This window comes from Dendrobates tinctorius, unplaced genomic scaffold, assembly GCF_039654945.1.
Source record: "Dendrobates tinctorius isolate UK_male_01 unplaced genomic scaffold, ASM3965494v1 ptg000116l, whole genome shotgun sequence".
Taxonomy (NCBI): Eukaryota; Metazoa; Chordata; class Amphibia; order Anura; family Dendrobatidae; genus Dendrobates; species Dendrobates tinctorius.
Window position 1 is genome coordinate 12,721,862 of NW_027361784.1, and position 26,488 is coordinate 12,748,349.

At 43.8% G+C, this 26,488-nt stretch overlaps 1 protein-coding gene across 8 annotated transcripts in view; it reads right to left on the reverse strand.

Annotated features, from left to right (window-relative positions):
* The window catches only part of CSMD3 (CUB and Sushi multiple domains 3), a 1,871,449-nt gene that overhangs the window by 143,803 nt on the left and 1,701,158 nt on the right, over nucleotides 1-26,488 (reverse strand). For all 8 annotated transcript variants that reach the window (XM_073590214.1, XM_073590213.1, XM_073590210.1 and 5 more), the window contains 3 exons: nucleotides 22,833-23,027; nucleotides 16,898-17,071; nucleotides 7,864-8,037 (listed from right to left, as the gene is read on the reverse strand). In XM_073590214.1, the coding sequence (XP_073446315.1) occupies nucleotides 7,864-8,037; nucleotides 16,898-17,071; nucleotides 22,833-23,027 (543 nt within the window). The remainder of the gene's footprint in view (nucleotides 1-7,863; nucleotides 8,038-16,897; nucleotides 17,072-22,832; nucleotides 23,028-26,488) is intronic.

A 26,488-nucleotide genomic window follows, 5' to 3' on the forward strand; every position in this document is an offset into this window, starting at 1 on the left:
CGGGCTGCAGCAAAAACAGGCGGGTAAGACTCCAGCGAACCCGACTGGGGCATAGCAGGCGACACAGCTGTCACTGACCAACGAGCACGGCTGAGGTGCAAGCAGGTGGGCACGGCTAGGTCGGGCATGGCTGAGGCACAAGTAGGAGGCTAGGAAGGCCAGGCGCATGCAAAGGGCACACAAAGAAACAAGGCAAGGCAAAGCGAGAAACAAGGCAAGACTAGATGAGAAACAAGGCAAGACTAGGTACGAAACATGGAGCGGAACGTAGACAGAAACACAGAGCCAGGTCAGAGAGAGAACAGAGCTAGCAGCGGAGCATAGGCCGAAGCCCAGAGCCGGGCCAAGGCTGAGCCTTGGGACTAGCCAGGAAACGAGACATAGAACTAGCAGCAGAGCATAGGCCAAAGCCCAGAGCCGGGCCAAGGCAGAGCCTTGGGACTAGCATGGAAATGTGCAAGAGAGCACGATAGGACAGAGTCTAGAAGCGGAGCATAGGCCAGAGCCGGGCCAAGGCAGAGCCTTTGGGACTAGACATGGAAATGTGCAAGAGAGCACCAAAGGGCAGAGTACGGAAAACCAGGCAGAGACAAGAAACATGAGAAGTACTACAAGGCTCATAATAGCAAAGACCAGACATGGCGAAAAAGGCTAAGGCAAAGAACAGCGGAAGTACTACAAGGCAAAGCAAGGCAAGGACAAACATGGCACGAGAAACAACGCAAGACATGGCATGAGACAAGAGGCAGAGTACAAGCACAGAGCGTGTGCATAGACACACGACAGGGCAGAGTGCAGGGGCACAGAATAGAGGGAGCGACCTAGCAGACCAAGCAGCCATGCAGGGAAGCAACACAATACTCAGGCCTTGACCATAGGGAGGGGCGGTCTGATATAGCACCATAGCACCAGTACTTCCGGGTCAAGACCAGGGAGGGACTTTGGGTTCAGATCCTCCAGGATCATAGAGAGCATTGCTAGAACAGCCTGGGTAGGACCATAGAGCAGGTCACATGATCAGGAGTTCCAGGAATACAGCGGATTGCAGAGCCAGAGCAGGGCTGGAACATAGGAAAGGTCACATGATCAGGGGTTTCCAGGAATACAGCGGAATGCAGAGTCAGACAGAGACGGATGGTTACCTAGCAACAGTGTGCAGCCATGAGGTAAGGCGCACGTGCACACTGCTCCAGGCAACTTGTGGCATAACAGACATGGCGGACATGACAGACATGGCGGACATGACAATCTTACAGTTATTGCTAGGGTCTTTAGATGGACGTAGATCTGGGGAATTATTCTGACAGAATTTTATAGGCTGAACTGGATGGACTAATGTCTTTTTTCGGCCTTACTAACTATGTTACTATCTTACTATGTTACTAACCTTTGGACAGGTGTGGTGCAGTTCTACACAAAAGTAGCCATGTTTTTCTGGCCCTGGAAAACCTTTTCACATGATTTTCAATATATACATAAGTTGCAAACTGATCAGATTCTGATAATTCCATTTTAAGTTGAATTCATCGAGGTGATCAACTGATCGTCTCAGATCTAGTTCCACAAACTCTCCATTATCAGCTGGTGGAGCCAACGGAGGCTATTCCTGGGAGTATCTTACAGGGTAAATATAGTCTTGCATGTCAACCATTTAATAGCTGACTATAGACCGGCAGCAGATATTCCAAGGCAACAGTGACTCCTTAATAGGCAGAACTTAAGTGATAAGTGAAGGCCCCCAATAACAAGTCCATTTGCTCTAGTAGAACACATGACAAGGAAAGTGGTGGTCGTTATATAGTATTATTTTTTTCTTTTGAGGCTGTGTGCACACGTAGCATTTTTTTGCGCTTTCGCTGCGTTTTTAAACGCGCGATTTTGCCGCGAAAACGCAAAAAAAGCATCCTATGCAATCCTATGGCATTTCGCACATGCTGTGCTAATGCTGCGTATTTTTTCATGGCGGAATCGCATCACGGAAAAATACGCAGCATGCACATTCTTTGTGTGGAATGGCGGGAATTACACACATAGGAATGCATTGTTCCACTTACTTTCCGCATGTGGCTATGCCCACCATGCGCAAAGTAAGCGGAAAATGTGTGGATGGTACCCAGGGTCTGGAGGAGATTCTCCTCCAGGCTCAGAGTACCATATCCCTGTAAAAAAATAGAATTAAAATAAAAAAAATCACGATCTTCTCACCTTCCGGCGTCCCACGCAGCATTCCCGATCTAAGCGATGCTCCCGGCAACTCCCGTTCCCAGGGACGTCTTGTGACAATGACCTTTGATGATGTCACGGTCTCACGAGACCGCTACGGTATCGAGAGACCACAACGTCATCAAAGGTCACTGTCGCAAGGCATCCCTGGGAACGGGACTTGCCAGGAGCATCGCGAGGATCGGGAACGCTGCATGGGACGCCGGAAAGTAAGAAGATCACGATTTTTTATTTTTTTTAAATTATTTTAAACTTTATGTCTTTTTACTACTGACGCTGCATAGGCAGCCTCAATAGTAAAAAGTTTGTCACACTTGTCAAGCACTGTGTTTCACAAGTGTGACCAACCTGTCAATCAGTTTTCCAAGCAATGCTACAGATCACTTGGAAAATGCTAGTATTCCGCAAGCTAATTACGCTTGAAAAACGCTATTTTTTCGCGGGAAATACGTGGGAATTACAAATGCGGATTTCTCGCGTACTTCCCGGCGCATGGAATTGCAGAATTCCAGCTGAAATTTCCATGGGAATTCCGGACGTTTGCACATAGCTTTAAAATCTTAGTTATTTATAATTATTTATTTCTTATTTATCTATTTTTTTTACTGAACTTTCACTGTTTGATTTTATATTTCTCATTTTTTTATTATTTCTTTATTTTTACTTTATGCACATTTGAGCTCACTGAAATACAGGACAAACAGTGTTAAGAATTTTTTTTTTTGGCTGACAGCGATCAGTGTCAGTGCAGATTTATTGGGTGAATGGCCTTCTCAGAATCTGTCCTCATGAATACTTTCATGAGACAGCTGTTGTACTGTAGTAGCTGAATATCTCAAGAGTAGTCCAAATAAAATGCAAAACTGATTATCTGCTCAACTGACAATTCTGCATCCAGATACAGTAGATCTTCTGCATCCTAACACCTTACATTGCAACATAATCATATATTATTCTAATAGGTGCCGGACGGAAAGAAAACGGCTTCAGATAGATCATAATTATTTCTCCGTTGACAAACATTATTAAGAGGATTTTTGCAGACAGTTCCTCGGCGCACGATACCGGGAAGCAGCAGACCTAGAAATGCACCTTGATAAACAGACCAAGTCTAAATTATAGAGCAGGTGACAGTTTTATGATCTGAAAAAGAAGAGATACTGTACATACATCAAGGGCAAGATAGGACAATCAAATGAGTCCCCGATGCTCGCTGTGGGGCTGCGGATATGTTTCATGCTGTTTCAAATTTTTCATGCCGTTTGCTCTGAATTCTGGTCACTCCTTCTCATTTGTAATCATGCAACGTGGCAGTGTGCATGGATCTAAGCATTGATAAACATATCATGGCACAATAGATAGGATGCGTTATGTTAAGATTTGATATTAGAGCATCCTCATATCTTTTCAGACAACTTGCTGCATTTTCCTGGTGGCTAAATGTTGTAATATTGTGAACTACATTTACATACAGTGTATATATAATATATATATATATATATATATATATATATATATATAGTAGCTTTGAACTCTACACCCAGGTGGCGAGCATTTTTATTGGTACATGGTCTCCCATCCTGGTATGTGCTGCCCCCCTCCTATCCTGGTGTGCATGGAACCCCTCATCACTATCCTGGTATGCATGGTACCCTATTCCTCATCCTGGTGTGCATGGACCCTCCCAATCCTAGTAAGCATGGCACCCTGTTCCTCATCCTGGTATGCATGGTCCCTCACCCCTCAATCCTGGTATGCATGGTCCGCTCACCCACCTATCCTGGTATGCATGGTCCTCTCACCTTGCCTATCCTGATATGCATGATCCCCTCACTCCCCTTTCGCGGTCTGCATGGTCCCCTCACCCCCCTTTTGTGGTAAGTATGGTCGCCTCACCCTCCTTTTGTGGTATGCATGGTCCCCTCATCCCCCTTTCATGGTATGCATGGTCCCCTCACCCTCCTTTTGTGGTATGCATGGTCCCCTCACCCCCCTTTCGTGGTATGCATGGTCCCCTCACCCCCTTTCGTGGTATGCATGGTCCCCTCACCCTCCTTTCATGGTATACATGGTCCCCTCACCCCCCTTTCGTGGTATGCAATGTCCCCTCACCCCCTTTCGTGGTATGCATGGTCCCCCTCACCTGCCTTTTGTGATATGCATGGTCCCCTCACCTCCTTTCATGGTATGCATGGTCCTCTCACCCCCCTTTCGTGGTATGCATGGTCCCCTCACCCCCTTTCATGGTATGCATGGTCCCCTCACTCCTCTTTCGTGGTATGCATGGTCCCCTCACCCCCCTTTCGTGGTATGCATGGTCTCCTCACCCCCCTTTCGTGGTATGCATAGTCCCGTCACCCCCCTTTCACGGTATGCATGGTCCCCTCACCCCCCTTTCGTGGTATGCATGGTCCCCTCACCCCCCTTTCATGGTATGCATGGTCCTCCTCACCCTCTTTCATGGTATGCATGGTCCCCCTCACTCCCCTATCCTGGTATGCATGGTCCCCTCACACCCCTATCCTGTTATGCATGCTACCCCTCATCCCCCAATACTGGTATGCGTGGTCCCCTCACCCCCCTTTTCCTGGTATGTATGGTCCGCTCACCCACCTATCCTGGTATGCATGGTCCTCTCACCTTGCCTATCCTGATATGCATGGTCCCCTCACTCCCCTTTCGCAGTCTGCATGGTCCCCTCACCCCCCTTTTGTGGTATGTATGGTCGCCTCACCCTCCTTTTGTGGTATGCATGGTCCCCTCATCCCCCTTTCATGGTATGCATGGTCCCCTCACCCTCCTTTTGTGGTATGCATGGTCCCCTCACCCCCCTTTCGTGGTATGCATGGTCCCCTCACCCCCTTTCGTGGTATGCATGGTCCCCTCACCCTCCTTTCATGGTATACATGGTCCCCTCACCCCCCTTTCGTGGTATGCAATGTCCCCTCACCCCCCTTTCGTGGTATGCATGGTCCCCCTCACCTGCCTTTTGTGATATGCATGGTCTCCTCACCTCCTTTCATGGTATGCATGGTCCTCTCACCCCCCTTTCGTGGTATGCATGGTCCCCTCACCCCCATTTCATGGTATGCATGGTCCCCTCACTCCTCTTCCGTGGTATGCATTGTCCCCTCACCCCCCTTTCATGGTATGCATGGTCTCCTCACCCCCCTTTCGTGGTATGCATAGTCCCATCACCCCCTTTTCATGGTATGCATGGTCCCCTCACCCCCCTTTCGTGGTATGCATGGTCCCCTCACCCCCTTTCATGGTATGCATGGTCCTCCTCACCCCCTTTCATGGTATGCATGGTCCCCCTCACTCCCCTATCCTGGTATGCATGGTCCCCCCACACCCCTATCCTGTTATGCATGCTACCCCTCACCCCCCAATACTGGTATGCGTGGTCCCCTCACCCCCCCTTTCCTGGTATGTATGGTCCACTCACCCCCTATCCTGGTAAGCATGGTCCCCCTCACCCCTATTATGCTGCACACATACGAAAAAAAGAGCATTTATACTCACCCTTCTTTCCTGTGCTCCAGCGTTGTCATGTTCTGCTGGAGGCCGGAGGAGGAGTCTGGTGCCGGAGTACGCGCATGACCATAGGGCTGTCCAGCACCATATTGCTGAAGACACATTGCAAGTGTGTCTTGAGTAAAATGGCGCCGGATGGTGCTATGCACATGTGCGATTTCGGCCGCACTCCTACCCCGGTACCTCTCCAGGTGCCATACACATCCCTCACCACTAGCTGCCTCATTCTGTCTGGAGCCAGACTGTGCAGGCGGAAAAAAATGATGAAGAGGACTAGAACTCTAGTACCACGTATTGGAAATTGCAATCCTAAAAGTCAATATTGACTCTAATAAGCCTTCCTACATGACTTCGGAAAAAAGCCAAAACCGAAATCTTAATTTGCAGACACTGTGTTTCGGTGTACTGCCCCTCATCAGTGCAAAGTGTGATATCTGGTTTGGTTGCGTGAGAGGCATCAGAGCGGTATCCAAAGAGTAACTTTTATTGTTGGGGTGAGTAACATGTCAAACCTGACATGCCAAGGTGAGGAGACTTTCAAGCTTTGCAATCCTCATCTGGGAAATATGCAAATTGTCTCTTCAGAGAGGAAGTAGACTAGAACTTTAGTGCCACCTACTGGAAGTAGCAATCTTAAAAGTCAATATCGACTCTCTAACGAGCCTTGCCACATGACTTTGGATAAAAGTTAAAACCAAAATCTCAATTTGCTGACACTGAGTTCAAGGTTTGAAAGTCTCCTCGCCTTTGCATGTCAGGCTTGCATTTGTTAATTAAATGGGTTATCCAGCACAATATTGATTATTTACTATAAGCCTAACAACTAACAGGCGGGTAGTTGCTAACTACCTGCCTTTTCTGCCCAGTGCAGATCTCTGCTGGCACAGAGATCTGCACCGACCGCTCCCTCCAGCAATTCTCTGGCTGTGTCGACAAAGAAGCGGCTTCTCTTCCTTTCTTCCTTTCTCTGTTGATGGGGTATGACTACTGATGTCATATTGATTGACAGACGAATCCCCTCTGCATAACAGTAGGAAGATGGCTGTCAATCAGCATGACGTTGGCAGTCACACCTTGTCGGCAGAGCAAAGAGGAAGAAGAGCTTTTCTGTGAGTGTGGAGCAGCAGTATCATCAACAAAAGCGATCAGTGACCTCCAAACAAGGGGAAGGCAAAGAATGCGAGTATTGTAACGAGAACACCATAATATGCTGCCTTTTTGTAACACTAGAAACACATTTTAAATCTGTTAATGACTTAATCTTTTATTTCCATCTCATAAAAAATGGCAAGATTCACAGGATATGTTATTACTTTATGATCTGTGGGGGTCTGAATTATATCCCAGTGCAATATTTCAGTTCCCCTAACTATCAAAAGATTTTGAATAGTATTATTTTTTTCATGTGGACCAAAGGGACCTTTTTGGACAACCTCCTAGGCTCACGACCATGGTAGCACTTTAGTAGTTGTGCCTCTGGTTGCAGCGCTGATTTAAAGAGGTTGTCCAAACTTGGTGATGGAATCTGCAGTCATTTTATGCAACTTGTGAATCATCACAATGTTCACAGTACACGCTGTCAAAATTCTCTGGTGTCAGAGCAAGAAGCTAGGAGTCAGGTGATGCGATTCGCATACTTCCGGCCACATTCCGATAGGATGTGTCCAACCTCACTCAATTCACTTTTATTGAGAGAGGCCACACATGTCTAGTCGGCAGGTGAACTCTATTATGCAAATTTACATACTTGTGGTCATGCGACAGAGTGCTCTTCATGGTGTCGGCACTAAAGAATCCTGACAGCACGCAATGTGCACAAAGTGAGGATTCACAAGTCTGCAGATTGCCTGTAGACTTGTGTCCCAAGCCTAGACAATCTTTTACCTACTTATGGAAAACTATTGTATCCCTCAAAAATATAATTCCCTTCAAGCTGACAATATAATGAAGGAGAAAAAAAATACTGTCATGGTGGACAATCTCCTGATGACAACTGTACCCCAGTATGCCGTATATTACCACATTTCCAGTGACAAAGTAACGGTATTTCAACCCATGGAATCGCAAGAAAAACATCAATGAAGTCACAAGATGTTTACTTACGCACACAGGATGGCAATTGACCGGACCAGTTGTGATCTTGTTGGCAAATCCTTACTGATGACCCAATCAAGCGAAAACCAGCATTGCACTGATACACAACAGTATCTCTGTAGCCATAATTCTCCCCAATCACTTGTCCATTCACAATTAATTCAGGCGTTCCACAGTGACCAGCTGCAATGTGAAAAATAAAAGGTACATGTCAGCCAAATTCACCAATTTCCCAAGTATACAAGAGTATTCCAATTCAAACCAAGATGACAGATACTTGAAAGAAGGGTTTGGCATGTTGAAAATAAGCAAATAATCATAGTACTGGATCTGGCAGGTGCTTATTGCCCTCTGCACCTTTAAAAACACATATAAGTTTGGCTATGAGATGGGCATGCATGTAAATGGAGGTAAATAAAAAAACAATTACTGAAGGCGTATGAATGCCATTAATGTAAAAAAAAAATATTAAAAAACAAAAATATGTTGAAATGTTTTTCTGTCCTTCATCCTAGTCTAATTGTAAGGTTAGAATGACTAGTCTCTAATTTCCTTTTATAACCCTCTTCTATGTCGGTAAATTCATGGGAATGCCTATTATCACTTATTGAGTTTCTTCATTTGGCTATAATAGAAGTGCATTACCTTAAAAACAGGTCCAGCTAGCCACAAATTTAAAAGACTCTTCTAGGATATTTAATAGCATCAATAAATACAATACATAAAATACATTTAGATATTAAATGTTAAGCTGGTATGATTTATCTAGTGCACTCTGTCAGGACTTCAAATATGGCAACTGCCCTCTATCTCATTGTGTGGCCCATCCAAGATTTCGGAGGACATGCAAAAGGACGGGCATCGTAAAGCGCAAGACAGGCGCACTAAAACTGTCAGGCTGACTGCGATATGTTCATTCCAAGACCGCTAAATAAAGGTAAACACCTTGTGCGCATTCCAACTTGTGATGAAATCGGACAAATGCAATCCGATAAAAAATTGGATCGAATTCGGACCAATGTTATTCTATGATTGTGTGTTCATCTGCTTTTTTTTTTTTGCCAGCTTGGATCGGATCACGATCGGACTGGAAAAAAGTCACAGCATGCTGCGATTGTAATCAGAAATTGGAATGCACCCCGTAATAGAAGTCAATGGGTGCGATAAAAAAGTCACACAGCACTCAGACCATGCGAGTGCTGTTCGATTTTTACATACCAATCGTATTTGAAAACCCGGCAATTCATATGCCGGGTACAGTAAAATCATGCTGACAGGTTAGAATAGAATAGATAGAAAAGATATATAGACATAGAATACATAGATATATAGATTTCAGTGACACACACATATATATATATATATATATATATACACAGTGGGTACAGAAAGTATTCAAACCCCTTTAATTTTTCACTCTATTTCATTGCAGCCATTTGATAAATTCAAAAAAAGTTCATTATTTATCATTAATGTACACTCTGCACCCCATCTTGGCTGAAAAAGCAGAATTGTAGAAATTTTTGCAAATTTATTAAAAAAAATACTGAAATATCCCATAGTCATAAGTATTCAGACCCTTTGCTCAGATACTCATATTTAAGTCACATGCTGTCAATTTCCTTGTGATCCTCCTTGAGATGGTTCTACTCCTTCATTGGAGTCCAGCTGTGTTTAATTAAACTGATAGGACTTGATTTGTAAAGGCGCACACCTGTCTATATAAGACCTCACAGCTCACAGTGCATGTCAGACCAAATGAGAATCATGAGGTCAAAGGAACTGGCCAAGGAGCTAAGAGAGAATTGTGGCAAGGCACAGATCTGGCCAAGGTTGCAAAAGAATTTATGCAGTACTCAAGGTTCCTAAGAGCACAGTGGCCTCCATAATCCTTACATGGAAGAAATTTGGAACCAACAGAAGTCTTCCTAGACCTGCCCGTCCAGTCAAACTGAGCAATCGTGGGAGAAGAGCCTTGGTGAGAGAGGTAAAGAAGAACCCCAAAATCACTGTGGCTGAGCTCCACAGATGCAGTAGGGAGATGGGAGAAAGTTCCACAAAGTCAACTATCACAGTCAGGCCTTTATGGCAGAGTGGCCTGACGGAAGCCTCTACTCAGTGCCAGATATATGAAAGTCTCCATAGAGTTTGCTAAAAAAAACACACATGAAGGGCTCCCAGTCTATGAAAAAATAAGATTCTCTGGTCTGATGAGATGAAGACAGAACTTTTTGGTGATAAATGTAAGCAGTATGTGTGGAGAAATCCAGGCACTGCTCATCACTTGCCCAATATAATCCCAACAGTGAAACATGGTGGTGGCAGCATCATGCTAAGGGGGTGTTTTTAAGCTGCAGGGACAGGACGACTGGTTTCAATTGAAGGAAACATGAAGGCGGCAAATTTCAGAGATATCCTGGATGAAAACCTCCTCCATAGTGCTCTGTACCTCAGACTTGGCCAAAGGTTCACCTTCCAACAAGACAGTGACCCTAAGCACACAGCTAAAATTACAAAGGAGTGGCTTCAGAACAACTCTGTGACCATTCTTGACTGGCCCAGCCAGAGCTCTGACCTAAACCCAATTGAGCATCTCTGGAGAGACCTGAAAATGGCTGTCCACCAACGTTCACCATCCAATCTGATGGAACTGGTGAGGATCTGCAAGGAAGAATGGCAGAGGATCCCCAAATGCAGGTGTGAAAAACTTGTTGCATCATTCCCAAGAAGACTCATGGCTGTACTAGCTCAAAAAGGTGCTTCTACTCAATACTGAGCAAAGGGTCTGGATACTTATGACCATGTGATATTTCAGTTTTTCTTTTTTAATAAATTGGCAAAAATTTCTACATTTCAGTTTTTTTTCAGTCAAGATGGGGTGCAGAGTGTACATTAATGAGAAAAAAAATGAACTTTTAGGCTAAGTGCACACGTACCGGAACTCTCGCGGAAATTACCGCGAGAATTCCGGAATTCCAGTCCGCGGGAAAATCGCATTTTAAATTCCCGCAATTTTCCCGCGGAAAAACTAGTTCTGTAGCATCGCTTGGAGAACTGATTGACAGGTTGGTCACACTCGTCAAACATAGTGTTTGACAAGTGTGAGCAACTTTTTACTACTGAGGCCACCTATGCAGCATCAGTAGTAAAAGATAGAATGTAAAAAAAAAGATAAAAAATAGTGTTATTCTTACCTTCCGACGTCCTGCGCAGGCGTTCCCAGTAATCCTTTGCGAAAATGCCCGCGATGACGTCCGTTCTCGCGGGATCGCGACGTCTCGCGGTAATTCGCGATGACGTCGCGCGAATGACCGCGAGACTTCGCGATCCCGCGAGAACGGACGCCATCGCGGGCATTTTCGCAAAGGACTACTGGGAACAAGAGCGTGAAGAGAAGCGGAAAGACTGCGCAGGACGTCGGAAGGTAAGAATAACAATATTTTTTATTTTAAATTCTATTTTTTACAGGGATATGGTACCCAAAGCAGGGAGGACAGTCTCCTCTCCTCCGGACCGTGGGTACCATCCGCAAATGTTCTGCTTAATTTCCGCATGGTGTGCACAGCCACATGCGAGAAGTAAGCGGAACAATGCATTCCTATGGGTGCGGGATCGCCGCGATTCCGCAAATGAGCATGCTGCGGTTTTTACCGCGAAGCGATTCCGCCGCGGTAAAAACCGCAGCATTAGTACAGCATTGCGGAATCCCATAGGAATGCATGGGATGCTTATTTTTCGCGTTTTCGTGGCAAAATCGCGCGGTTAAAACCGCCGCGGAAACGCGAAAAAAACGCCACGTGTGAACTCAGCCTTAGAATTTAACAAATGACTGCAATGAAACAAAGAGTGAGAAAGTTAAAGAGGTCTGAATACTTTCTGTACTCGCTGTATGCAATCCATCTCTTCTATACTGTGGGCTCTTGTAGTGATTGTACACTACATGGCTGCCAAATTTCCATCTTTGCTTCTATCTATATATGCAATATACTGTATATATATATGTCACTGACATCTATATATCTATCTGTTTTATATGTATTTATCGTATGTAATCCATCTTTTCTATTCTGTCGGCTTCTGCTGTGATTTTACAGTACATGGCACATGAATTGCTGGCTTTTCTTGTATCTATCTATGTAATATAAATGCATATTTATGTGTGTGTGTCACTGACATTTATATATCTATATATTCTATGTGTATATATATCTATTCTATCTAATCTATTCTAACCTGTCAGTCTGATTTTATTGTACGCGGCACATGAATTGCCGGCTTTTAATCTATCTATCTATCTATCATATAATTATATATATACACTCACTGGCCACTTTATTAGGTACACCTGTCCAACTGTGTGTTAAGACTTAATTTCTAATCAGCCAATCACATGGCGGCAACTCAGTGCATTTAGGCATGTAGACATGGTCAAGACAATCTCCTGCAGTTCAAACCGAGCATCAGTATGGGGAAGAAAGGTGATTTGAGTGCCTTTGAACGTGGCATGATTGTTGGTGCAAGAAGGGCTGGTCTGAGAATTTCAGAAACTGCTGATCTACTGGGATTTTCACGCACAACCATCTCTAGGGTTTACAGAGAATGGTCCGAAAAAGAAAAAAAATCCAGTGAGCGGCAGTTCTGTGGCCGGAAATGCCATGTTGATGCCAGAGGTCAGAGGAGAATGGGCAGACTGGTTCGAGCTGATAGAAAGGCAACAGTGACTCAAATTGCCACCCGTTACAACCAAGGTAGGCAGAAGAGCATCTCTGAACGCACAGTGCGTCGAACTTTGAGGCAGATGGGCTACAGCAGCAGAAGACCACACTGGGTACCACTCCTCTCAGCTAAGAACAGGAAACTGAGGCTACAATTTGCACAAGCTCATCGAAATTGGACAGTAGAAGATTGGAAAAACGTTGCCTGGTCTGATGAGTCTCGATTTCTGCTGCGACATTCGGATGGTAGGGTCAGAATTTGGCGTAAACAACATGAAAGCATGGATCCATCCTGCCTTGTATCAACGGTTCAGGCTGGTGGTGGTGGTGTCATGGTGTGGGGAATTTTTTCTGGGCACTCTTTGGGCCCCTTGGTACCAATTGAGCATCGTTGCAACGCCACAGCCTACCTGAGTATTGTTGCTGACCATGTCCATCCCTTTATGACCACAATGTACCCAACATCTGATGGCTACTTTCAGCAGGATAATGCGCCATGTCATAAAGCTCGAATCATCTCAGATTGGTTTCTTGAACATGACAATGAGTTTACTGTACTCAAATGGCCTCCTCAGTCACCAGATCTCAATCCAATAGAGCATCTTTGGGATGTGGTGGAACGGGAGATTCGCATCAGGGATGTGCAGCCGACAAATCTGCGCCAACTGTGTGATGCCATCATGTCAATATGGTCCAAAATCTCTGAGGAATGCTTCCAGCACCTTGTTGAATCTCTGCCACGAAGAATTGAGGCAGTTCTGAAGGCAAAAGGGGGTCCAACCCCTTACTAGCATGGTGTACCTAATAAAGTGGCCAGTGAGTGTATATATATATATATATATACACATATATATATATATATATACACACAGTATATATACGGTATATGTATATGTGTATATATACACTCACTGGCCACTTTATTAGGTACACCATTGCTAGTAACGGGTTGGACCCCCTTTTGCCTTCAGAACTGCCTCAATTCTTCATGGCAGAGATTCAACAAGGTGCTGGAAGCATTCCTCAGAGATTTTGGACCATATTGACATGATGGCATCACACAGTTGGCGCAGATTTGTCGGCTGCACATCCCTGATGCGAATCTCCCGTTCCACCACATCCCAAAGATGCTCTATTGGATTGAGATCTGGTGACTGAGGAGGCCATTTGAGTACAGTGAACTCATTGTCATGTTCAAGAAACCAATCTGAGATGATTCGAGCTTTATGACATGGCGCATTATCCTGCTGAAAGTAGCCATCAGATGTTGGGTACATTGTGGTCATAAAGGGATGGACATGGTCAGCAACAATACTCAGGTAGGCTGTGGCGTTGCAACGATGCTCAATTGGTACCAAGGGGCCCAAAGAGTGCCAAGAAAAAATTCCCCACACCATGACACCACCACCACCAGCCTGAACCGTTGATACAAGGCAGGATGGATCCATGCTTTCATGTTGTTTACGCCAAATTCTGACCCTACCATCCGAATGTCGCAGCAGAAATCGAGACTCATCAGACCAGGCAAAGTTTTTCCAATCTTCTACTGTCCAATTTTGATGAGCTTGTGCAAATTGTAGCCTCAGTTTCCTGTTCTTAGCTGAGAGGAGTGGTACCCAGTGTGGTCTTCTGCTGCTGTAGCCCATCTGCCTCAAAGTTCGACGCACTGTGCGTTCAGAGATGCTCTTCTGCCTACCTTGGTTGTAACGGGTGGCAATTTGAGTCACTGTTGCCTTTCTATCAGCTCGAACCAGTCTGCCCATTCTCCTCTGACCTCTGGCATCAACAAGGCATTTCCGGCCACAGAACTGCCGCTCACTGGATTTTTTTTCTTTTTCGGACCATTCTCTGTAAACCCTAGAGATGGTTGTGCGTGAAAATCCCAGTAGATCAGCAGTTTCTGAAATACTCAGACCAGCCCTTCTTGCACCAACAATCATGCCACGTTCAAAGGCACTCAAATCACCTTTCTTCCCCATACTGATGCTCGGTTTGAACTGCAGGAGATTGTCTTGACCATGTCTACATGCCTAAATGCACTGAGTTGCCGCCATGTGATTGGCTGATTAGAAATTAAGTCTTAACACACAGTTGGACAGGTGTACCTAATAAAGTGGCCAGTGAGTGTATATATATATATATATATATATTATGTGGTGTAGTGACAACTGTGTCCGCTAGGGGGTGCTGTGTGGGTGTCCCAGGACAGGCGTATAGCATTTCCAGTGCCCTGATAGCTGTAGGATGCTGAATGATCGTAATGTATCTCAAGGTGGGTGGCCTTGAGATGAAGACCTGTGTATGTGTTGACCAGCAGTGATACTGCTGAGGTTTCGTGCCAATGGGTTAGGGAGAGCTATCTACAAATCCACCCAGGGGTGTGGCTAGAACGCCATAGTAAAGAATGCTTGTCGGACCTGTGATGAGGTCATAGCCATGATACCCGGTGGGCGTGGCTATGGACCATATAAGGTGGCCAGGGTAAGTCACGTGTATATATATATTGTGAGGCAGTGACCCCTGTTACATCTAAGGGGCACTGTTTTTTCTCCCCAGGATACGCATGGAGGTGTATTGAGGCTATGAGGATGCATTGCGGTCACAGGCGTATCTGGGAATACAATGGGGAAGCAGTGACTGATGTCACAGGTCGGGGTCTCAGTTTAGTCTCCCCAGAATATGCACAGAGGTGTATGAAGGCCATAAGTGTGCATGGCAGTCATGGGCATAGCTGTGACTGCAATGCAGACTAATAATAAAAGTAAGTGTTAGTCTTGGACATGTTAGTGTCCAAGACAGAGGTACGGAAAACCTGCTCTGAATGTTGTGTTTGAAGCAGACTGCAGATTGTAGTTTGTGCAGTCTGTTCCATTCCACACCCAGGTTTAGGTTTCTGTGATAAAATCCCTGCAGGAAAGGGTTAGTTCAGTTCAGAGTGAGTGCTTAGTGAGTCTCAGGTGTGTCAGGGCTAGAGTTAAGCCTGGCAACCCGGAGATGCAAGTTGTCCACAGTGACTGGTCTTGGATGTGGACAGTCCTGTGCCCGGAGGTGAACTGGAGGTGGATGTCCTGTGCCCGAAAGAAGACTGGCGTGTGTAACGATGGCAAAACAGGTGGATATGGTGCCCTGCTGCGATCTGGATAATATCCTGGACTGTGTACGGCTGTGTGAGTAAAAAGATTGTGATGCAGCGGTGAAAGACACCCACGTGAACTAGTCAGAGCAGGAATAACATGTGTAGTGCCTGCAACATGTAATGCTGTGTGAATAGTCTTGGCTATGGCGATAGACACCCACGGGAACTAGTCAGAGGAAGACTGATGTGTTTAGTGTCTGTAAAATGAAAGTTTTCCTATAATATTTTTCTGCAAATGGTGAAATGGATACTAGTTACATGCACTGAAGTTATAGGCACTTGGTGGATTGGACTTTTATGTGTGAACTTTGTGGGTCACTGCCTCTTCACTGCTTACAGTGCTACCGCTGCCTTACTATATATATACAGTACATACTGTATATTTTAAACAATATTTCCTTTGAAAATGATGTGTAAATGAATTGTTCTATGTAAAAGCTTGTTAAATATCGCTCTGCAGTCTGATAACAATCACACTGCATTTGGATGTAAGTTGGATGATAGGTGTGAAAAATCGGATTGTACTCGCATAAAAAACGCATGACACTCGCATGACACTTGCATTAGACTCGTCCGACTCTCCTGCATCAAAATTGGACCGATTTTAAAATCGCTAGTGTGACTCCAGCCATAGTCTGTGTCTGTGACTCTTCAGCCATAGTGTCCTGTCAGGTTGACCGAACAGAGGAATGTGCATTCCAGAAGCAGGAATGGACTCTGCTCTGACCTCATGTGTGTTTCGAACAGCTGGTCCTAGTGCATGACCTCTGAAACCTAGGACTGGTTGTGATTGATAGCAGTCTCCATCTTTAAACTCCTGTCAGAGTTCACTAGATAAAGCGTAACATTTTGCTAAAATAAAGGTGTTTTGAAAAATGTTTAATATTTAAATGTGTATTATTTATTAGCATTATACACCAGAAAGACCTTTACTCATATTATTCTGTGGCCGCATCCATCTTCTGGTAGCAGTGGTTAAATCACAAAGGATTCTTCTGACCTTCCCTGTCCTCTAGAAAAGCTCCACAGCTTATACGGCTAGATCTGTAACGAGACCCCCAGCTATCCAGTGGTGTTTTTAGTGATGCTCTCTATATGTGAGTCCTAGGAGTCGCTTCAGTCGCCCAAAGTTCCAGGTACAATCTTTGAAAAATATATTAATTGCTGAAAGTTTAATGGAAGTGAAAGATACCTAAACATCTTGTCTCAGTGCCGCTCCAAAGTCCAGAAGATAAGCATTCCCGCACAACGGACCCTACAAGCATGTACCCGGAGTCACAGGTGAATATCGCTGTTGATCCAAATGTGGTTTGCGTTCCAATTTTCTTTCCATTTGGTGGTACAGAAAGTTCCCCACATGATGTAACTAAAATATGAAAACAATCAAAAAAAGGTTATCAAATGTAAACTGCAATAAATTAACCCCTTAACAACAGAAGTATTTTTGATTTTGCATTTTCATTTTTTGCTCCCCTTCTTCCCAGAGCCATAACTTTTAATTTTTTTGTCAAAATGGCAATGTGAGGGCTTGTTTTTTGCATAATGAGTTGTACTTTTGAATAACACCATTAGTTTTACTATGTAATTTACTCAACAATGGTAAAAAAAATCCAAGTGCGGAGAAATTGCAAAAAAAAGTGCAATCCCACAGTTGTTTTTTGGTTTTATTTTCTCCACGTTCACAAAATGCTAAAACTGACCGCAATTTTGATTCTCCAGGTCATTATGAGTTCACATACAACAAGCATGTCTAGGTTCATTTTTATTTACCGTATAAACTTGTGTATAAGCTTAGATTTTCAGCCCATTTTTTGGGGCTGAAAGTCCCCCTCTCGGCTTATACATGAGTCATATACGGGGGTTGGTGGGGGAGCCCCCTGCTTCCCCCATGATCTCAGTGTCCCAGCTGTTCCTGCATTCAGTGGTCAAGTGGTACCGCTCATTAAGCTCATGAATATGCGCATATTTAATGAGCTGCACCACGTGACCGCTGAATGCAGGAACAGCTTGGACACCGACATCATGCTAGAAGCAGGGACTGAAGAGACCGGGTGCCAGGAGGGTGGTGAGTATGATGGGGAAGACAGGGAGCTGAGCAATACTTACTGCTCCCCATTCCATCGCTGTCTCCGGGTCCTCTGGCTGTGACATAAGCGGAGGGTGCGATGACGTAGTCCGTGCACGCCCTCTGCTAATGTAACTGCAAAGGACCCGGAGACAGCGATGGGAACGGTAAATATAGCCAGTGCCGGGGGCCTGAGCCAGCGGCTACACCTGGCCCCCAGCGACGGAGAGGTGAATATGTGTTTTTTTTTTTTTTATATAGCAGCAGCAACAGCAGCACATGGGGGGGTGTTTATATATGGGGCATCTACTTGGGCCACTATTAACCCTTGTGCAGCATATGAGGGGTGTTTATATATGGAGCATCTACTTGGGCCACCATTAACCCTTGTGCAGCATATGAGGGGTGTTTATATATGGAGCATCTACTTGGGCCACCATTAACCCTTGTGCAGCATATGGGGGGTGTTTATATATGGAGCATCTACTTGGGCCACTATTAACCCTTGTGCAGCATATGGGGGGTGTTTATATATGGAGCATCTACTTGGGCTACTATTAACCCTTGTGCAGCATATGGGGGGTGTTTATATATGGAGCATCTACTTGGGCCACTATTAACCCTTGTGCAGCATATGGGGGGTGTTTATATATGGAGCATCTACTTGGGCCACTATTAACCCTTGTGCAGCATATGGGGGTGTTTATATATGGAGCATCTACTTGAGCCACTATTAACCATTGTGCAGCATACGGGGGGGTGTTTATATATGGTGGATCTACTTGGGCCACTATTAACCCTTGTGCAGCATATGGGGGGTGTTTATATATGGAGCATCTACTTGGGCCACCATTAACCCTTGTGCAGCATATGGGGGGTATTTTTTTATGGCGCTTCTACTTGGGCCACCATTAACCCTTGTGCAGCATATGAGGGGTGTTTATATATGGAGCATCTAATTGGGCTACTATTAACCCTTGTGCAGCATATGGGGGGTGTTTATATATGGAGCATCTACTTGGGCCACTATTAACCCTTGTGCAGCATATGGGGGTGTTTATATATGGAGCATCTACTTGAGCCACTATTAACCCTTGTGCAGCATATGGGGGGTGTTTATATATGGAGCATCTACTTGGGCCACCATTAACCCTTGTGCAGCATATGAGGGGTGTTTATATATGGAGCATCTACTTGGGCCACCATTAACCCTTGTGCAGCATATGAGGGGTGTTTATATATGGAGCATCTACTTGGGCCACCATTAACCCTTGTGCAGCATATGGGGGGTGTTTATATATGGAGCATCTACTTGGGCCACCATTAACCCTTGTGCAGCATATGGGGGGTGTTTATATATGGAGCATCTACTTGGGCCACTATTAACCCTTGTGCAGCATATGGGGGGTGTTTATATATGGAGCATCTACTTGGGCTACTATTAACCCTTGTGCAGCATATGGGGGGTGTTTATATATGGAGCATCTACTTGGGCCACTATTAACCCTTGTGCAGCATATGGGGGGTGTTTATATATGGAGCATCTACTTGGGCCACTATTAACCCTTGTGCAGCATATGGGGGTGTTTATATATGGAGCATCTACTTGAGCCACTATTAACCATTGTGCAGCATACGGGGGGGTGTTTATATATGGTGGATCTACTTGGGCCACTATTAACCCTTGTGCAGCATATGGGGGGTGTTTATATATGGAGCATCTACTTGGGCCACCATTAACCCTTGTGCAGCATATGGGGGGTATTTTTTTATGGCGCTTCTACTTGGGCCACCATTAACCCTTGTGCAGCATATGAGGGGTGTTTATATATGGAGCATCTAATTGGGCTACTATTAACCCTTGTGCAGCATATGGGGGGTGTTTATATATGGAGCATCTACTTGGGCCACTATTAACCCTTGTGCAGCATATGGGGGTGTTTATATATGGAGCATCTACTTGAGCCACTATTAACCCTTGTGCAGCATATGGGGGGTGTTTATATATGGAGCATCTACTTGGGCCACTATTAACCCTTGTGCAGCATATGGGGGGTGTTTATATATGGAGCATCTACTTGGGCCACCATTAACCCTTGTGCAGCATATGGGGGGTATTTTTTTATGGCGCTTCTACTTGGGCCACCATTAACCCTTGTGCAGCATATGAGGGGTGTTTATATATGGAGCATCTAATTGGGCTACTATTAACCCTTGTGCAGCATATGGGGGGTGTTTATATATGGAGCATCTACTTGGGTCACTATTAACCCTTGTGCAGCATATGGGGGTGTTTATATATGGAGCATCTACTTGAGCCACTATTAACCATTGTGCAGCATACGGGGGGTGTTTATATATGGTGGATCTACTTGGGCCACTATTAACCCTTGTGCAGCATATGGGGGATGTTTATATATGGAGCATCTACTTGGGGCACCATTAACCCTTGTGCAGCATATGGGGGGTATTTTTTTATGGCGCTTCTACTTGAGCCACCATTAACCCTTGTGCAGCATATGGGGGTATTTATGTATGGAGCATCTACTTGAGACAACATTAACCCTTGTGCAGCAATATATGGGGGTACTTATCCTTGGAGCATCTTGTTGGGCCACCATTAACCCTTTTGCAGCATTTTATGGGGGTATTTATCTATGGAGCATCTTTTTGGACCCCCATTAACCCTTGTGCAGCACCACCCTTGGCTTATACACGAGTCAATAAGTTTTCCCAGTTTTTTGAGACGAAATTAGGGGGTCAGCTTATACACGGGTCGTCTTATACACGAGTATATACGGTAAGTGTTGAAGAAGAATTCCAGTTTGTTTAAAAACATTGCTCCATTTTTCGATACCCGTAGTGTCTCCATTTTTCGTGATCTTGGGTAGGGTGAGGGCTTATGTTTTGCTTGCTGAACTGACATTTTTAATAATACCATTTTGATGCAGATAGGATTTTTTGATCGCCAGTTATTGAATTTTAATACAATGATGCAAAAAAATGCATTTCTGGCAATTTGAATTTTTTTCTCAATACACCATTCAGCGATCAGTTTAATACTTTTATTATATTGCTAGATTGGGCAATTCTGAACATGGCGATACCAAATATGTGTATGTTTGATTTTTATTTTATTGCCTTATTTTGAATGGGGCAAAAGGAGGTGATTTGAACTTTTATATATTTTTTAAAATATTTTTAAACATTTTTTTTACTTTTTGCATACTTCAATAGTCTCCATAGGAGGCTTAGAAGCTGCACTTGTCCGATCAGCTCTGCTACATACAGACGATGATCAGATCGCCTGTATGTAGCAGAATTGCTGATTTGCTATGCGCGCCGACCATTGACGCTCATAGCAAATCAGACAACCATCAGTCTGCATGAGACCTCTGGTTGTCATTCCAAGCCATCGGTGACCTGCGATCACATGATGTCGTCACCGATGGGCTGATTTCTGGAAGAGCCTGTTAATTGCCGCTGTCAGAGTTTGACAGCGGCATTTATTGGGTTAATAACCACGGGTGGATCGTGATTCCACCCGCCGCTGTTCCGGGCACATGTCAGTTATTCAAAACAGCTGACATGTGCCAGGAAAGATGTGGGTCACCGCTGGAGACCACATCAAAGGGAGGGACTCCGACATCGACGTACATTTGCTCCCAATGTCGGAAACGGGTTAACAAAAGAGGGCAGTTCTTTGTCATTCATAGCAGCCAATCATATTGCAGCTTTCATTGTAAGTACTAAGTTTATAATTATTTTCTACTCCACATGGTTACCTAGCTGAATTCTTTTCTTAAAAAAAGATGGTGCTACACCCAAGTAGAGATAAGCGGATCTTTTGAAATTCAAATTTTCTGTCTTCAAATAAATTTGTGTGAATCTCAATACTGGAAAGCTTGTAATTGCTTGCAAAATTCAGATGGGGAGAGAGGAAACATTGCTTGCCTTAAAAGCTTACACTCTACATAAAAGAAAGAAAGAGAGCCCCACTGACCCCCACTATACAGGGTACGATAATCCGCTACATATCATAGTCGTAGAACATTATGGGGGGCCCGTGTGGCAGCACAAAATTATATTAGCTTGCTCTATAAAGCTTCAGCAGGGTGAGAAATGGCACTGGGCAAGATTTTTTGTGAACCACAAATCGAACATCAAAGTATTCAAATTTGAATGAAACAGCAAAATAGAAGAAATTCAACACGAACTTGACTTCTTTAGATAGATCCGCTCATCTGTTACCCAGCATATAACATAGTACAAGACCATAGATAGCCTTGAGTTAGGCAGCTCCACTTTCAGCTGTGCGTTTGATACAGTGCACATTTTTCTGTGACATCACATCATTATTGCTATGAGTATAGGGGGTTGGTTTATGGCTTAATACATTAGCTTAGCCAAGCCAAATTTGTGTCACTGCCAAAGAATTTTATATAAGAACTTTTTTGTTTAAAAAAAATCGCAATGATAGCTAAAATGAATCCTGATACTATATGTTTCCTCTAGTCACATTTACCCCTTGATATTTGATAGTTGCAAAATGATGTGATGATCTGCATAAAAATCTAACATTCAATGTGTACTTTATGATAAAATCTTTCATTAAATATCACAATTTATCCTAAGCAATATTTCAAAGATCTATTGAATAGTACCAGAGCAATAGAAGCACAGCCTTAAAAAAAAAAAATCATCTACGTACTGTAACTATTTCATATTCAGTATATAGAGTGAGCATTTCGACAGCTTTGTGCTACTTTCTGAGAAGCAGACACCGTTGAAGCTGTTTCTAGGGACTTCCCAAGGGCAAGAAGGTCAGCAATTGAATTCAGATTGAGCCTACGAGCTTCAAAGACAACATTGTCAAACTCGAAAACCCCACACGAAATGGAAGCTCGGCGCCAAACAAGTCTTTTCAGATAAGATTTGTCTTACTACTCGTCTGAATAGCTAATATTTTGAAAAAGCATTAACAAAAAAAAAAACCTTAATTATGTATTACATATCTTCGTAATTATGCAACATCCAGCACTAAATAATCTTCTATACATACTTTGGCAGTGTGGTCTCTCGTTTCTCCAGCTCCATGTTCCATTGGCAAGGCACTGAATAGATGCTGGTCCCAAACGGAAGTAGCCTGGATCACAGCTAAAGACAACTTTTGTCTTGTACTCATAGTGGGATCCATTGACGATGCGCCATCTTCCGTGTTCCAAGGTGAAGGAGTTTATACTTGGACATGTAACAACTTTGAAAGAAGAAAAATGAAGCTATGTTATAGCAGAGAAAATAGAGTAAAGTTACGGAACATGAAAATGTATACAGAAAGAAGGCATGTTACTTAAAAAGAAGAAACGCATAGGAAAATGTATTCTCAGGAGCTTTAATTGGTGTATGGCAGAAAATACACTATAGCAATTTTTAATATGTGATATTCTGGGCAAAAAGCTGAAAGTTGAACTATTCCCATCAGGCTGGGGTCATAAGTGCATTGATTCCCTCATGTGAGCAAAGCCAATTATGATAATGATACTCTGCTCAAACTCTTAATTAGAGTTTGAGCCGAGTGTCATCTTAGTGTGATCCCATTCTCTTGCATGAGAGAATCGTATCAAGGGTGCGGTGAAGATGAAAACTTTATTGCTCCATCTTCTCCATTGTCTATGTCTACGTAAATTGGACTGCACTCAGATGACATCCAAGTGCAGTCCAATATTTTACATACACCCATAGTCTTGCACGGATGTGCATGATCAACATGCTGAGATATTTTTCTTATGCTGAATGGGCATGAGAACAAAATAGCAGATCTGCTCTGCCACAAAATATGACATTGGTCCAAGTGTTATCTGATAACAAAAAAATAAAAGAGCACTCGACCAATGAATTTGCTTGTGTGAACAAGTCCTAATGGTGAAGCATATGCTTCCTCCAATATCTAATCTTCTTGGTCCTTGCACAACTAGATTCCTATGTTTGCCTTCTGGTAAGCCACTCTGGCAGCCTGTTTTTGTCAATACTGCCAAGCAAGTGTTTTTCATGCAGAGTCATGCATCATGTATGATTGATGACTGTTATCATTACATATGTATACACAGCTAGTCTTCTTGCATACAGATTCTCAGGTTGACTAATCCAACCACTGCCAAGTGCTTAAGTGAACAGGTGGACTTCCAGAGTAGACACCATCAAAAATTTCCTATTGGGAAATCAGCTATTTAGAAAGCTCCCTGGAATGTTTTTAATGTGTCCAGTCTGGTGCAGGTACGTGCTGAGCTGTTGGTGTTTCGATCAACAACTCAGCCATCTAATCTGAGACTGGGAGGTGCTGGCTGTATTCAAGTATTCAGGTGATTGCCCAGCTACATAGTCCCAGACCTCAGCCAGATGTAGTTTCAGCTAAGTGTGCTTGGTTCTCTCTGTGTGTAGTGTTTTGCTTGAAGATCTTTTGTTGTCTGACCTTGGATCTCATTCTGACCATCTGTCTGTTTAACCCTTTTGTTCTGATCCGCTATTTTCCTGGTATTTTGACCTTAGACCAATACCTGACTACGCCTTTGTCTCTTCCCTCTGTTAATGACATACCCTCATGGCTTTTGACCTCGGACTCCTTGACTAGCCCAACTCATGGATTCTCCATGAGAGGTGACTCAGCGTCCCACATTTCCAATGACTGCAATAGTCACTTGTGTCAACAAGACATCCAGTCAAGCATAAAAAAGACTGCCAGTGGACACCAATAGAACAGAATTCTAGGAAAAGGATTTTATACAAACAATTACTGTTTTGTTTCTTCCAATATTACATTCCCATCCTTAGCCCATTTTTTTAATCATGGAAAACCCTTTTAACTTTTTTTTTCTACAGCTTGCTTGTATTATAATACATTACATACTGCTCAATGCCTTTCAGTCTTAATCTCAAAAACCAGCTCTCTGTCTTGCTAGTCTCCTTACCATCTTTCTCCAATAGTAAAAATAAACTTCAAGTCAAATCTAATCACAATATATTAACTTAAATTACTTAATTACATTTGAGCTTAGCTTTATGTCAAGAAACAGAGAGCATTGACTGAAGCAGCGTTTCCCAACTCCAGTCCTCAAGGCTCACCAACAGGTCATGTTTTCAGGATTTCCTTAGTATTGCATAAGTGATGGAATTATTGCTTGTGCAGGTGATGCCATTATCACATGTGGTATACTATGAAAACATGACCTCTTGGTGGACCTTAAGGACTAGAATTAGGGTACCGTTACACCTAGCAATGCACCAGCGATCCCGACCAGCTATATGACGCGGTCAGGATCGCTGGTGCATCGCTAGGTGGTCGCTAGTGAGCTGCCACACAGGCAGATCTCACCAGCGACATAGCCATGGTCGGGGATCGCTACTTACCTGTCAGACACGGCGATCCTGCGTCCTCCCGCCCGGCTCCACGCTCGTCGCTCGTCGTCACAGCAGGAAGCGCCGCAGGAAGTGACCGACGAGGAATGGTCCAGGAGCTTCTCGCGCGATCAGCGATAACCAGCGGGGGAGCCGGTCGGAGGTAAGTATCACATGTAGCGATATCGCTAGCAATATCGCTATAACGTCACAAAATCGGTGACTTTACAGTGATATTGCTAGCGATATCGCAGTGTGTAACGGGGGCTTTAGGAAACCAGAGGCTGACCTGGCAGGGACACAGCCGAACAGCATTGAGAAACGTGCAGTACATTGTAGTACGCGCAAGCTTCAAAAGAAAAATTGTTAAGCTTTTTAGGAAAAATTATTTGAAGAAATGTTTTATATCACATACAATGCACTAAAATTACAGAGGAAGAGCTGGAAAGAGCCGCTTCTATTAGTAATTTTAAATGTTTGCCATCTTACAAGTAGAGCATTTTTTCAGTTAAGTGTGTCAAATTGGGTTCACAGCTTTGATAATACTAACTAGCAAAAAGCAGAAGCATCGAAACGTTAACAGCCTGATATCTTAACAACTTGGAGGTTACATCTGTATCTCTGTTAAATGAGCATTACAGGTAGAGGGGTCTTGTCACATTATATCTCATTAAGCACTATTCCAGCATGTCAGTGGTTAAAAAAGTAGCCTGACAGGGATACTTAGGTCTTCGTTACAGAAGTAATGGAAAGACCTAAGCAGTAATGAAAACTTATAACATGACTCAACTAATTCTGCCAATAAATCCATACTTATGCAGTAAGGTTACTTTTTTCTAACTTGCCTTGTGAACTGAAAAGTAGTCTTAAATTGGTGAAAACCTAAATGAACACATTCCTCAACTGACATAATGGATTGGAATATATATAGAAAACAGATTAGATACATGTGCATTCGATCAACTACAAATGAACTGAAACATTTATGATACAAAATATAAAGATTTATCCAAAGGAAGCTACTAATAAGGCCCTAATCACTTATTAAATAATTACTAGATATGAATTGATTTGCAAGGGCCAGGTCAGTATTCCTTGGCTGCTGGAAGGGAGCCTTTCAAGCCTCCGCCTGCCTACGGTTATCCGTGGCTCCTTTTTTTGATTAATTAGTGTGGCATAAGGTCATCATTGTGGTTTGACACACATGACGTCACACCAGGCCAGATAATCAAAAGGGGAGTTTCGGACACCGGCTCACCCATCCAGGGCCAAGTCAATACTCCATGGTCACAAATTGATTTGTTCATTTCTATGAGTAGCCCCTAA